General features: G+C 42.2%; 1 protein-coding gene across 1 annotated transcript in view; it reads right to left on the reverse strand.

The window, feature by feature from the left end:
- Positions 1 to 15,040, reverse strand: part of FHDC1 (FH2 domain containing 1) — a 35,114-nt gene that overhangs the window by 16,885 nt on the left and 3,189 nt on the right. The window contains exons 2-3 of the mRNA XM_011959781.1: positions 6,877 to 6,938; positions 6,129 to 6,231 (exon numbers count right to left, since the gene is read on the reverse strand). Of these exons, the coding sequence (XP_011815171.1) occupies positions 6,129 to 6,231; positions 6,877 to 6,938 (165 nt within the window). The remainder of the gene's footprint in view (positions 1 to 6,128; positions 6,232 to 6,876; positions 6,939 to 15,040) is intronic.

Consider the following 15,040-nt stretch of genomic DNA (forward strand, 5'->3'; position numbering starts at 1 on the left):
TCTAACACAGATTTTCTTTCTGTGGCCAAATCCCACTTCATATATAATAGCTTTAAAGGAAAAGACTACTGTATCTTCAGGTGAGTACATATCTGCTCTTCAGCAGGAAGATAAAAAGGAAAATTGCTTCAACAATGGGAAGATCAATGTTAAGACTGCCCCCAGGGACCCTGGCAGAAGAGTCGTACTGTCCATGCCTGGAAAGGAGGTCAGCTTCTGGAAAAGCAGAGTTCCAGCCTGAAAAGACCAGGCAATAAAATAGTATGTACAGGAGGCCATTTCTATAATTTTTTAAAAGAGGTATCTATTAACCTCCAACCCTCCCATACACACACCTACATACACAGGAAAAAGATGAAAAAGCCCCACATCTCCAGATAGTGACTCATGCCTGTAATCTCAGCTCTTTGGGAGGCCAAGGCAGAAGGATCACTTGAGGCCAGGAGTTCAAGACTAGTCTGGACAACATAGGGAAACTCCTCCCCCAAAAAGCCCCACATACACTAGGTGATAGGATTACAGTTGTCTGCTATTTTCTTCTGTTGCTCATTTTTATTTTCTAAGATATCTACAATGAACATGATTACTCTTTAAAAAATAAACTAAACTAAGTTTTTAAACACACAAACAATTATTCCTTCAACCGTAATACAGGAAAAAGAGAAGAGTTCTGACAACAGGTATATAGCCAAATAGCAAGTAGGTGAGAGTGGAGATGAAAGGAAAGTTTTCAAACAACATTAGATCATAAATCATGCCTTCCCCACACAGAACACTGGGCCATTCCCATGGCAAAACTACTTCTAAGTCCACTGTTAATAGAGAGTCATCCAACAAAATTCTTTATGGTAAGTAGTACCTTAATACTGTACAGCCTATCTTTGCAGCTAACTGTTGCCAGTAAGTAGCTAACACTTCATATTATTCTTTATAAAGCTTATTCTCTTCCACCCCCTTGGTTATGATTAATAACATGATTTTAAGTTCCCTGCAAAATAGGAAATGACAGTTCAAAAATATAAAGAAAGAAGTATTTGCAAAGATCCACAAACTGAAACAGCTACCTCAATTATTTGAAAATATAAAATGTAACACTTTGAGTTCACACCCTAGTATTAATTCTGACTCTTAAGACTATTTTCTTTATTTAGGACAGAAAATAGCCATTTATATAATTGCATTTCCCTTACTGGTAGAGCCTCAAAGCGAATTGACCATTTTTAGCCTTATTAAATTTAAGGGCACATGGCACTTCTGGTTTAGCTAAGCCCAAATCAGTCCCTGCCTTCTGCGCTAAGAAACCTATACGGTGAATTCTAACCCCTTCAGAACTAGAGTTTAACAATTCACTATATATGGGCAGGGGCAGAGGGAGGTTGTATAAGACCATATATGTAGCATGTGTAAAGCCTCTGAAAATCACAGCATGGTTTTCAGTCTAAAGTGTAAGAACAGGTCATGCTAAGTAAACTTGGTAAATGTTTCTATTAAACATGTGCTAAACTGTAACTGAGCAATGATTAATCTCCTTCACTTACGTAAAAAGCTAAAAAAAATTTATGGACTTCAAGAGAAGGGGTAATGGAAAGACCGTATTTAATTTAAATGCCATGTATACAGTTCTTTGTTCAATTTCAAAATGAGATTTATGTTCTTTAAGAGGGATTATTGTATCTTCACAGTGGCAGGGAAGTGAAAAAGAAAGGTGAACAGACCCTATAATTATTATGCATTCTCATTACCAAAAAAAATTTATTAAACATGGTTAGGCATAATTTTGTGGGCTGAGCCAAGAGACACTCATTATGGACCTGGTTATGCCCAGTTGCTGTCGTAACAGTGAGAGCAGGCTCCTTGAGACTCTCACACTCCAAAGGGCACGCCTCCTTCATCCTATCTAATTCCAGTCACATGGCTTGAAATGGCAGGATTTCCCACAAACATACCCACCCAACAGAAGACCCACGAGCTTCCTGTCATTCCCCTCCCAGCAGCCGAGTCAACGAAGAAGGTGGGAAAGATACTACAAATGTCCAGCAGAGGCAACTCACGTTGCTTCAGGAGAACAGAAAGTTTCTACTATGTCTAGCACCAGCCTACAACAGAGGAAGGGCTGGTCAGGTGCAGTGGGGGGTTCCCTGGCTTGGGAACTCTGTGCTGGACAAGAACACCCTCCCAGAGTTTCATTTCTGGGCCCACCTTCTTCCTCTGCAAGTGTGAACCGCACATTAGAGGAAAGATGAACAAACGTGCCAGATAAAAGATTTGTGGTAGAGGGCAGAGAAATTCTCAACAACAAATTAACCTTGGCTTTGGTTGGCTTGTCAGCTGAGAAGGCAGGAGAAAAGGGCTGTTTCCGTTTACATCTTTCAGCATGCTGATAAGATTACAGTATTATTCAAGTGACACTTATTCACACCAGTACTTTGTGATAGCAGAGGTGATGAAAGGCTGGCAGGCCAGCAGTGCGAGGTGGGGTTTTGACAACCTTTGCCCTTCCTTCCTCCAAGGCAGGCAGTGGAGTGCAGCAGAAAGAACCACACTCGGCTCAGCGGAATCAGGGCTCAAGTCCACCCCACTGCTGTATCACCCAGCAATCATGTGACACCAGACAAGGTATAACTAACCTGTGTGAGCCTCAGTTTCTCATTTGTAAAACAAGGAGCGTCTTATAAGATTGCCGCAAGGATTAAATGAAAAATACACAAAAGAATCATAGCTATGATTGATTTTTTATGTGCCAGGCACTAGGCTAAGCACTTTCAAAACATTATCTCATCTCACTTCATTCTGCCCTGTCCAGTCAGTGCCCGGTACACGGGGGCACTCAATAAAGGTTCAGTCCTTAATTGCGCTAAAAATGGGCACAGAATGTTACACATAGGCTGAGAGCCACGTGGTTATGTGTCCACTTACGAATTTATTAGCATATTTCTGCCACAGTCCTAAACCTCTCTTACTTGGCCCTGCCTCCTCCTTGGCCTCTTCCACAACCTCCATCCAGAGACCCAAAGACTCCAGGGTTGGCCCTGGGTCTGAGTGGTGCCGGGGACACAAAAACAGTTTGTCCTTACAGTGGGCAGCAGTCAGGGAGCGGCTTCGGCTTTCCCCAGACCCCCTCCCACAGCACAGATACCCCGGAGGATTTAGGAAGGGGCTCCCGCCGGCTCTGGGGACTGTCAGGGTGTTCCTGCTGAAGGAAACTCCCAGTTGAGTTTGGAGGGTGTGGTGAGCTGAAGCCCAGAGTCAGTAATGTAAACAAGGAGGCGAAGTGTGACCAAGCGTGCCAGATATTCAGACTGAGGATGGCCCTGCAGCAGGGGGCTGCGGGGAGAAACAGCTGCTGCCTGGTTCAGTGGCTGGGAAGGCATTTCAGGGTTCCAGGCCAATATTTTCATTTCGGCAGGACCCCGTCTCTCGGGTTAGCTGACTGGGGGTGACAGAGTCTCAGTGATTCAAGGCAGCGCCTGGGTGGGTTTTCATCACCTTGCCCTCAACAGTCTTCTTTTTGAATAATATCCCCCACACAACCCAAAGATACAAAGTTCTTTTAAATATGAGGTTTGACAGCTTACTTGCTTCTTTGAAAAATCGCTTTGCATTTTCTAATCACCTTTGAATTTTAAATGAGACATGAAGATATTAAGAAAATTATATTCAGTTTCCCACCTCACCACTGCATGAAGCTGAGCTGGCAGCCTCCCTCGTGCCTAATTTTGATTTAGTTAGCAATTTAAAGCTTTTCAGAGCACTTTCACATGTGCTGTCAAATCTGCTCCTCACTTAACAACACGATGAGGTCAGTTAGGACTAGGCCCCCAGAGAGGTCCGAAAGGAGCCTTGAAAACAGCCCAAGCAGGAATAAGGTTTGAAGAGCAAGTACATCGTTTTAAAACTCAAATTAATTAAAAACTATCTATCCTAACAAAGATTTTGGAACTCCTATCCCTCACAGAAAAGATTAAGTACTGTTCAGTATGTACAATCCAGGGTAAGTTATGATTTAATGTACCTTTAAGACTTCAAGACTCTACTACTAACATTAATAACTGCCACTAATTAATCTTGGCTTGGGTTAATTACACTTAATGTGCAAAGAGAAAACTTGAGGGAGAGAGAGCACCCAGGTTAATAGGAACACCTAGATATAACTACATCTCTAGTTACTCACTAAGATCCTAAATTTGGCATTGTGAGTTTAACACTAATCAATGTAAAAGAAAAAATACAATTATATCTCTCTTGTTATTAATGACACTAAAGTAAAGCTACATAAATACTTCTGGGAAGAAGAGTGGGAAAGGGGAGGGAGAAGTCAGAAGTGCCTGTGAAAAGGATAACATATTAAAAAGTCACCCTTACTTTTTACTTATAAAAGTTGGCCAGGTGCAGTGGCTCATGCCTGTAATCCCAACACTTTGGGAGGCCAAGGTGGGTGAATTACTTGAGGTCAAGAGTTCAAGACCAGCCTAAACAATATGGTGAAATCCCATCTCTAACAAAAGTTAGGTGGGGTGTGGTGGCATGCACCTGTAATCCCAGCTACTTCAGAAGCTGAGGCAGGAGAATCGCTTGAATCCGGGAGGTGGAGGTTGCAGTGAGCCGAGATCACTGCACTCTAGCCTGGGCGACAGAGCAAGACTGTCTCAAAAAAAAGAAGTCATCCATTACTTTTACTTATAAAGTAAAAAACTTTGTAAGAGTCTATATTACTTAGGTATTTGTAAGTGTAGGTATTTGTGTAATTTCTTACTGAAATTTTTCAAGGAATTTTTTCCTTAGAAATAAAGGACAATATGAAAATTTTGGAAGGTTTTATACAACTGTTTTTCTGTTTTTTTTTTTTTTCTATCAAGCTCCTAACCATTCAACAATGCAGTTAATTCATTCAGTCCAAACAAAATAAATAACTTTATACAATGGTAGTATGTATTACTATCACAACAATTTCTGCCTTTGAGTTAATTATATAGACAACATTTTATTAACAGTTTACCTACCTCTCCAAAATTTTAGAGCATCTTTATTCAAAAACGATTGTTTTCATCTTATTTTTTAAAAGTATATGGATTATAAAATAACCTGGGTTTATACTATGCAAAGGTCATCTTTAGATGATAGAAAAGGAATCCTTTTCTTTTTTTGAGACAGAGTCTCGCTCTGTCGCCCAGGCTGGCGTGCAGAGGCCGGATCTCAGCTCACTGCAAGCTCTGCCTCCCGGGTTTACGCCATTCTCCTGCCTCAGCCTCCCGACTAGCTGGGACTACAGACGCCCGCCACCTCATCCGGCTAGTTTTTTGTATTTTTTTTTTTTTTAGTAGAGACGGGGTTTCACTGTGTTAGCCAGGATGGTCTCGATCTCCTGACCTCATGATCCGCCCCTCTCGGCCTCCCAAAGTGCTGGGATTACAGGCTTGAGCCACCGCGCCCGGCCAGGAATCCTTTTCTTTGGATGATGAAAATTTATTGCGTTCCCATGCGCCAAGTGCCATGTTAGATGCATAACTAGGATTTCATCATCTTGACAATCCAATGAGGTCAGCACCATTATCCTCCCTTTACAGGTGAGGAAACTAAAGTTCACAGGAGTTAAGAACCTTGCCCCATTTTCTCAATTAAGGGAATAGCTCAAATCTGAATCTAGATTCTCTGACTCCATAAGCCATGTTCATTCTACCAGGTCACTTTTGACTTTTATGTGAGAAAGCTCTGGCTCTGGGTAGGACAGTGCCCTTCCCATGTGAGCATGTGAGCTTTTTTTGAGACAGATTCTCACTCTGTCGCCCAGGCTGGAGTGCAGTGACATGATCTTGGCTCACTGCAAACTCCACCTTCCTGGTTCAGACAATTGTCATACCCCAGCCTCCTGAGTAGCTGGGATTACAGGTGCCTGCCACCACACCAGGCTAATTTTTGTATTTTTGGTAGAGACAGAGTTTCATCATGTTGGCCAGACTGGTCTCAAACTCCTGACCTCAGGTGATTCACCTGCCTCTGCCTCCCAAAGTACTGGGATAACAGGCACGAGCCACCGCTCCTGGCCTTCCATGTGAGCTTTGACATGCTTACAAATATTAAGTTTTTATGATTACTCCTAACATCTACAACTCACGCGCTGAATTTCTTACCTCTTCTGACTCTGGCAAAAACTTAAGAAATTCTCGCAAGGTCTCCGATCCATAATGCTCACTTTTTCCTTGATGAATATCTTCTACAATGGACCGAGGAGACCTTGAAAAGACAACGAATCACATTCCGTTTCCTGTTTGCTAGAGTGCCAACAGAGCTGCCAGCCAGTGGAAATCAAATATCCACCCTCCTTCCCATCCACCTCCTTCCCGGTCTGGCTGGCAGTTTTGTGTGAGTGCTCAGAACAGCCCCACTGCCTCAAAACAGGGAGCCCCAACACTCCGCTCAAGGGCCCTTCACCCAGACCACCATCCTTGGGCATCCCAAAAAGGCTGAAAGCATCAACAACCACGGGGAGTCTCTTCTGTTGCGAGAAAAATAATCCCCTTTGGTCTCACTGAAACCCCTGCATAACCTTTTCTTTACACTTCAGAACACAAAACTCCAGCTGCTATTTGACTCATCAGCCCAACCTCCACTGAAGGGGCGACACTAAAGGTGACTCTAAACGTGTCCCTGATGGGACAGGCTTGAATGGATGCCCTGGGGCAATTCTCCATATACTTCAAGCTACTATGTTATGTTTCCCTGAAGGAAAACAGCAGAAAGTGACAGTCACTTGCAGACTCATCAAGCCATGCTTCTAAGAAGGATTTGAAGGTGTGAGGAATTTGAATTTCAGCTCAGTCACACCCACAGACTTTGATAATGACAGCAGGGATATGACTAAAGCATGCAAAATCTTACTTCTTAAATTGCTTAAGAAATATCCCAATGTTCATGCTCCGTTTTGCGTCCAAAATAGTAATCTGGAAAAAAAAATAAGGACACATAGGATTACTAAATTCAAATAAAAAGAGATGGAGAAAGTAGATAATTAAAACTGATCAAAATGCAACACTAATTTATCAGAGAACAATTCCCAATGTATAAATCTGGTGATTAACAGATATTCTTAACATAGTTTTACAAATATTAAAAGATTATCATCTCCCCAAGCTTTCTACAGTGATATTATATTTCCTTAAATATAATAACAAAACGTACCTATTTTAATATTATATAACTTTTAATATACAGATGGTCCCGACCTATGATGGTTCAACTTATGATTTTTCAAGTTTACTGTGGGCTTAGTGGGATATCAAATGCATTTTTTTTTTTTTTTTTTTTTTTTTGAGACAGAGTCTCACTCTGTTGCCCAGGCTAGAGTGCAGTGACATCATCACAGCTCACTGCAACCTCTGCCTACCGGGTCCAAGTGATTCTCCTGTCTCAGCCTCCCAAGGGCAGCTGGGATTACAGGCATGCACCACCATGCCTGGCTAATTTTGTATGTTTTGTAGAGATGGAGTTTCACCATGTTGTCCAGGCTGGTCTTGTACTATTGACCTCAAGTGATCCACCTGCCTCGGCCTCTCAAAGTTCTGGGATTACAGCTGTGGGTCACCGTGCCCAGCCACATTTTCAACTTACATTTTTGACTTACAATGGGTTTTTAGGATGCAGCCCCATCATAAGCTGAGAAGTATCTGTAAAGTCAGTCATCCTTTAGTACCACAGGGGATGAGTTCCAGGACCCCTGAGGATACCAAAATCTGAGGATGCTCAAGTCTCATATAAAATTGCATATAAGTCTCATATAAAATTTTGCATATAATCTATGTACAACCTCCTGCATATTTTAAAACATCTCTAGATTACTTGTAATACCTAATACAATGTAAATTATGTTATGTAAGTGGTTGTTAAACTGTATTTGTAAGTTTGTATTATTTTTTATTGTTGTATTGTTATTTTCTATTTTTTTCTGAATATTTTTGATTCATGGTTGGTTGAATTTGAGGATGCAGAATCTGCAGTCGTGGAGGGAGGACTGTAAATACATACTTTAAATGTTTTTAATTTAGTAATTTCCTCTTAGAATAATATTGCCCACATTTAAAAGCCCCAATTTGGAAATGGATGTCTTGGCCTAACAAGAATCACGAGAGATTTGAACTGAGAAAATAAAAAACAGCTCTAAAGATATGGCAGATTGAGTCCCAATCCTGATTTATGGATGTAAAAAAACCAATAAAGTCATATTTCAGAAACATCATTCAATTTTTTTCTAAAAGAAAAATTTCATTTCATTCAAAAAGTTTACATATGTCCAGTAGATCTTTTAGGAGGGTGTAAGGTAGTGTCCCACATTTTATTTACTCAAAATTTTCAAAAGAAAAATCTTGTGCTGTATACATTTCACCAAGGCTAAGATACTTTTTTGTTTGTTTGTTTGTTTTTGCATTTTCCTGATCTCTGGAATCAGGATGTCTTACAATACAGGGAATCTCTTTATTTAATGAAATCTGGGATAGCTATTCTGTCAAAACCAGATTTGGGCTGCAGCAGGTTTTCACTGATCAAAATTTATAATTTTAGGTGGCTTTATCGGACTAGAAATTAGAACTTTTTTTTTTTGGCTGTTAAATACAGAAGCCATTTCTGTATCTGGATGTAAACATTCAGGCTGCGTGGAGGAAAGATAACCTGAAAACTGCTGCATTTTTTTCCCATTTGTTTTTTGGTAAAGGGAGACTAGCTAAAATAGGAATGTTGTTACAATGCTCTTCCTTTCCAAATGTATGCGATTCACTGTGAACAAAAGAGAATCAGGTTTCAGACTAAATTCCTGATCTCTGGGTCTGCTTCTGAGTTTATAACCAGCAGCAAGACTGTTAACCAACGTTAATGTCACTTCCTGGCTATAAGGTTAAATTTTTACAAGAGTAAGGTTGCCTTCTTTTGAAGACCAATCTTTAACAATCACATTATTTACTAACCTCGGGGTTTATTTCATGTTAACACAATCACCTGCCAGCCATAAAATAAACTCCCAAGCTGAAAGGGTAGCCTCCTTATTGGAATCCTATCTAGGGACTGCAGTTCAAGTTCAGTGTAAAGAGAGGAGAGGGGAAGAGAAAAAGAAAGGGTGACAATAAAATCTGTCAAACTCAACACCCTTTAAAAGCTCATACCAAAAAAGGAATCTCAATTTATTAAGACAGAAAACTGGGTTTACTATAATTCATAAATTAAAAGGCCATGCATAACTATATTGATATAGTTACACAGCACGTTCAAAGAACTTCCTCTGCATTCACCTAGGATGGATAAATGAAACAACTTGTTTCGTATTCCTTTCATAGAAGTGCTACCTTCTGCTACATTCAACCCTTGACTGCAGTGCTCTCCCACGCCCCACATGAACTAAGCCCCACACTCATCCTGTTCACTCCTCAACCCTCTGGGACTCTCTCTTCACTCAGCCTAGATCCAGAGACATTGCTGCTGGAAAAGTGAAGCAGAAAATTACTCCTAGGGTCTCTACTGGACAGGTAAGGAAAAGGAGCCTCATAGACATCATTTTATGACTTTCCTAGAGCAGTGTTGAACTGATAGGCTAGCCTGGTTCTCTTTGACTCCTTTTCACTCTAGTGTCTGTGGGTTTTCATATTACTGGGCTTCCTATACAGACGTAGCAAATGTTCCCTACCAGCATGGTGCTTGCATTGTCAGTTTTCTCCAGGAATGGGGGCAGATGTGTAAGAAGCTATATGTGTGCCTGGCCAAGTCCCCTGGTGACCCCAGAGCTGTATCTGGAAGATGATGGATGGGAATCATGTTCTCACCAGGCAAGAGAGCCCCCAGGGGCCTGAGCCCTGGCCCTACAGGAGCAGCCCACGGTGCCCCAACACAGGGGCGGCCCAGCTGTGGAAGCAGGCATCTCCACAGCTCAAGCTGTGTTTCAGAAACGAAGAGAATTCGGTGATATTCCTAAGGGATAACGTGGGCTGGCTGTGACTGAGCACCTCACAGGAAAAACAGAGCCCAGTACTTCACCCAAACAACATTAAAATGAGACAACTGATACCATTCAGGGACATTCCCACTGGCTCCCGGCATCCTCAGATTTGCCTAGTGCCTGAGGAGTCTCTTTCTCCACTTTACTGCATTTGATCCTTCCAAAGCAGTATTATAAGAGTGACTGCTGAAGTCCTTTAAAGAGGGTTATCACTACACATGTAAATTAGCTTATCTCACTTCCCAAATGCTTGCTGTCTCAAAGCTGGGCCATTCAGAAACAAAGCCGGGTCAGGTTGGGTGGTGTTTTGGAACCATTCAGAGCAGTGGAATCTGCACATGGGATCCCAGTGGGACTCACTGGCTGCACACGCTGACAAATCAGAAGCAAGAAACTGCCCAAAGAATAGGGATAAACAAACCCAGCCAATGAGCAAACTGCATCATCCCCTCCTTCCCACCAGCTCCAATCAACAGGCCACACCAGGACATGCAGGCAGGACCGCCACAGAAGTCAGTGCCACGGGTACAGTCAGCATACTGCAGAGTCCGTTAGCTCTTCCCCCAAAATTCCTACCAAAGAGTGGCAAACAAGGCAGCTAGAAATATAAGGTAACGAGGTAATTAATGCACTCAACTCATTTCAAGGATTTCCTACTAGGATGAGAAGGGGGCCTGGGCTCTACTCACAGTTTCCCCGCAACTGCCAGGGGGCCAGGGTTGTGCTGATACCCACTTAAAACAGTCAGCAGCGCTATGCCACTCAGTGAGGCGTGTGAATGGCTACACCACCACTCTTGCTAAAACCTTCAAATCAGCTCTCCTAGTTTATTCTACCACAACTTTTGTAGTTTCAATTCACTTCATCAATCCACTACAAAATCTGCCTCCCATATCCTTTGAAGGAAGAAGAAACTTCTTTTCAGTTGTGGTAAAATACAAATAACAATTACCATCATAACTTTTTTTTTTTTAAGAGACAGGGTCTTGCTCTGTCACCTAGGCTGGAGTGTGGTGGTGTGATCATAGCTCACTGCAGCCTCAAACTCCTGGGCTCAAACAATCCTTCTGCATCAGCCTCCTGAGTAGCTGGGACTACGGATGTATGCTATCACACCTGGATAATTTTTAAGACTTTTTTTTGTGGAGATGAGGTCTCACTATGTTGCCCAGGCTAGTGTTGAATTCCTGGCCTCAAGCTATCCTCCTGTCTTGGCCTCCAGAAGTGCTGAGATTACAGGTTTGAGCCACTGTGCCTGGTCTATAACCATTTTCTTCTTATTATTCCTGTTACTGAGACAAGGTTTCACTCTGCTGCCCAGGCTGGAGTGCAGTGGCACTATCTCAGCTCATTGCAACCTCCACACCCGGGCTCAAGCAATCCTCCTGCATCAGCCTCCCATGTAACGGGACTATAGGCACAAGCCACCATGTCTGGCTAATTTTTAAGTTTTTTGTAGAGATGGGGGTCTCACTAAATTGCCCAGGCTCCATAACAATTTTTAAGAATACAGTTCAGTGGCATTAAATACATCCACGTTGTTGTATAACCATCACCACTATCTATCCCCAGAGCACTTCATCTTGCAAAACTGAAATGTTGTACCCACTAAACAATTAACTCTCGGCCCAGTGCGGTGGCTCACACCTGTAATCCCAGCACATTGGGATGCTGAGGTGGGCAAATCACTTGAGGTCAGGAGTTCGAGACCAGCCTGGCCAACAAGATGAAACCCTATCTCTACTAAAAAATACAAAAAATTAGCTGGGCATGGTGGCATGTGCATGTAGTCCCAGCTACTCAGGAGGCTGAGGCAGAAGAATTGCCAGGAGGCAGCGGTTGCAGTGAGCTGAGATCATGCCACTGCACTCCAGCCTGGGTGACAGAGGGAGACTCCATCTCAAAACAACAACAACAACAACAAAACAATTAACTCTCCATTCCCCCTCTCATTTCCTGGCAACCACCATTCTACTTTCTGTCTCTATAAATCTGGCTACTTTAGGTACTTCCTATGATGGAATCATACAGTATTTGTCCTTTGTGACTGGCTTATTTAGCATAATGTCCTCAAGGTGAAGGCAGAAACTTTTAAGCCAGTTTTGTTTATGTCAAAGGGGGCTTCTTTACCTATTTAAGTAACACTACATAGTGGCTATTTCCATCCCACTTCAAGTCCTGAAAAACAAAAATGTAAAGATCTTCCTCTATCCTCCAATATGGACCTAGCTTTCGGGTTTTGATGGTTTTTCATTTTCTTTTTCACGTTTAGTTGGCTGTCAATTGGAAATTGTTATTTCCCCCAACTTTGGGGGAAAAAAAATGAAAACCCAGTTGAAGCACATTTTTTTCCAAATGTATTTGAAATGCCCTATTTAGTTCTATGGTTCTGGATTGTGAGCAATCCCGAAATTCTAGAACATACTGGCATCATAACAAAAGGTGAGAATGACTGACAGCTGAATTACAGCATGGGAGAATAAAATATTTAATATTACTTGTCATAAATTTAGAAAAACCAATCTTCCTTCCATTCTTCCCTTCTCTCTGTCTCAGTCTCTCTGTCTCTCTCTCTCTCCTCTGTGGTCTTCTTTTTCTAATTAGCCACTTTATTTATTTCCTAGATGGTCAACGTTAGATGGCTGCAGACATCATAGTGAATGACCTCAGGTGTTTCAATATTTGTGTTTTTTTTGTGAGCCCCAATTTTGATCTGTTGATACCTCATAAGCTGATCCCTTTGTGCTCTTGGTTCAGTTCTGTCCAGTTCAGTAACCTTTTGTTTCCTTTGGAAGATACCAAATGGCTAAGATAGAGCCCTCCCTTTAAGAGCTGGTCAGACTGTAGAGGGAGACACACACACCCTCAGCTAACACTGGTGGAAGGCTCCCAGGAGGCCTGAGGAATGTCAGTAATAGAGGGTCAGGAACTACAGAGCTTCTCAGGGGACGGGATCAGCAACTCTGAGAAGAAGATGAGTTTAAGCTGAATCTCTCTATTCTCATCCCCAGCAATATGTCTTTATTTCTAATTGCTTTATTACGGTTTAATTATTATTATACTATCATATCTACAGTCTCTTTGAGTTAATTTTTAGTTAACAAAGATACAAGGATAGTAATATTTCATAACTTCCCATACTAAATGTCTTCTTTTCTTTTCTTTTCTTTTTTTGAGACAGAGTCTCACTCTGTTGCCCAAGCTAGAGCATAGTGGTGCGATCTCCGCTCACGGCAACCTCCCCCACCCGCGTTCAAGCGATTCTCATCCGTCAGCTTCCTGAGGGGCTGGGATTACAGGCATGTAACATCATGCCCGGCTAATGTTTGTATTTTTAGTAGAGACAGGGTTTCACCATGTTGGCCAGGCTGGTCTCGAACTCCTGGCCTCAAGTGATCTGCCTGCCTCGGCCTCCCACAGTGCTGGGACTATAGGTGGGAGCCACCGTGCCCGGCCCCATACTAAATGTTCTAACTCACTATTTAAATGTTGTTCTTTCTAAGTTCAGCCATTCTCCCATCTTCCCTATCTTGCAGCAAATTTCTTGCTTGCAAGTACAATGGAACTTATTAGTAATGATGTGTAAGGCTTTAAAGTATAAACCAATCACATAATGTCGGGCTGTTTCTATAGGAGGTTATGATATTTCAAGGGTCATAGTCTGTGCCTGGGCAAGTTTGAACCGCCAGAACTGCAGCCTGTGTTGTAATGTGGTGATGCTGTGGCTCGGGGCTCAGGAGCAGTGCCCCTGCTGAACAGGCTACAGAGGGAATTCTGCAGTCCACACAGACAGATGGTAGGACTATTACTTTTGACCCTGGACTCCGCTTACTGCAAAGTGAGTTGGAAGATTTATTGCTGATCTTTGTTAGACAGTAACTCTGCTGAGTTCTAACTTCTTCAGAAGAAAATTGAAGGAAGGAAGAAAAGAGCATGTACCATATTCTTTTACTGCAAAAGAAGTATATATAATACTTCTAGTCACGCTACAGATAACATGAAAATTGAAAATAATTCTGGATGGTCTCAGTTATGTGACAACATTACCTAATGCACTTAAAGGGATCATTCTCAACTATTTATCATACCCAAATACTGAAGAGTTGCAGAGTTAGATTATCTTATGATACACAGTCATGGTGATTTACTTTTTCTTTCTAGTATGCTGTCTCTCAGACTAGGACCTACAAGTGTTAAAAGCAAAGATTTCTGTACACCCATGTACACAGCAGCAGAGTCACAAGAGCCAAAAGGTGGAAGCGACCCAGCTGTCCATCAACAGATGAGTGGATAAACTAATGTGGTCTATACATACGATGGAATAGTATTCAGCTTTAAAATTCTGACACATGCTACAACACGGATGAACCTTGAGGACATTATGCTAAGTGAAATAAACCAGTGACAAAAAAGACAAATATGACATGATTCCACCTACAGGAGGTACCTAAAGGAGTCCAACTTATAGAAACAGCAAGTAGAATGATGGCTGCCAGGGGCTAGGGAAAGAGGGGAACGGACAGTTCTGATTTAACAGGTATGGAGTTTCAGTTCTGCAGGATGAAAAGTGTTCTGGAGAGGGAAGGTGGTGATGGTTGCACAACAATGTGGATGTACTTAGTGTCAACAAACTGTTTAAAAATGGTTAGGCCAGGCACAGTGGTTCACGCCTGTAATCCCAGCACTTTGGGAGGCCGAGGTGGGCAGATCACTTGAGGTCAGGAGTTCGAGACCAGCTGAGTCAAAATGGTGAAACCCCATGTCTACTAAAAATACAAAAATTAGCTAGGTATTGTGGCACACCCCTGTCATCCCAGCTACTCAGGAGGCTGAGGAATGAGATTCTCCTGAACCCAGAAGGCGGAGGTTGCAGTGAGCCAAGAGTGTACCACTGTACTCCAGGCTGGGTGACAGAACGAGACTCTGTCTCAAAAAAAAAAATACTTTTTAAAAATGGTTAAGATGCTAAATTTTAGGCCGGGCGCGGTGGCTCAAGCCTGTAATCCCAGCACTTTGGGAGGCCGAGATGGGCGGATCACAAGGTCAGGAGATCGAGACCATCCT

The sequence above is a fragment of the Colobus angolensis genome, unplaced genomic scaffold (genome assembly GCF_000951035.1).
Source record: "Colobus angolensis palliatus isolate OR3802 unplaced genomic scaffold, Cang.pa_1.0 Scaffold5, whole genome shotgun sequence".
Taxonomy (NCBI): Eukaryota; Metazoa; Chordata; class Mammalia; order Primates; family Cercopithecidae; genus Colobus; species Colobus angolensis.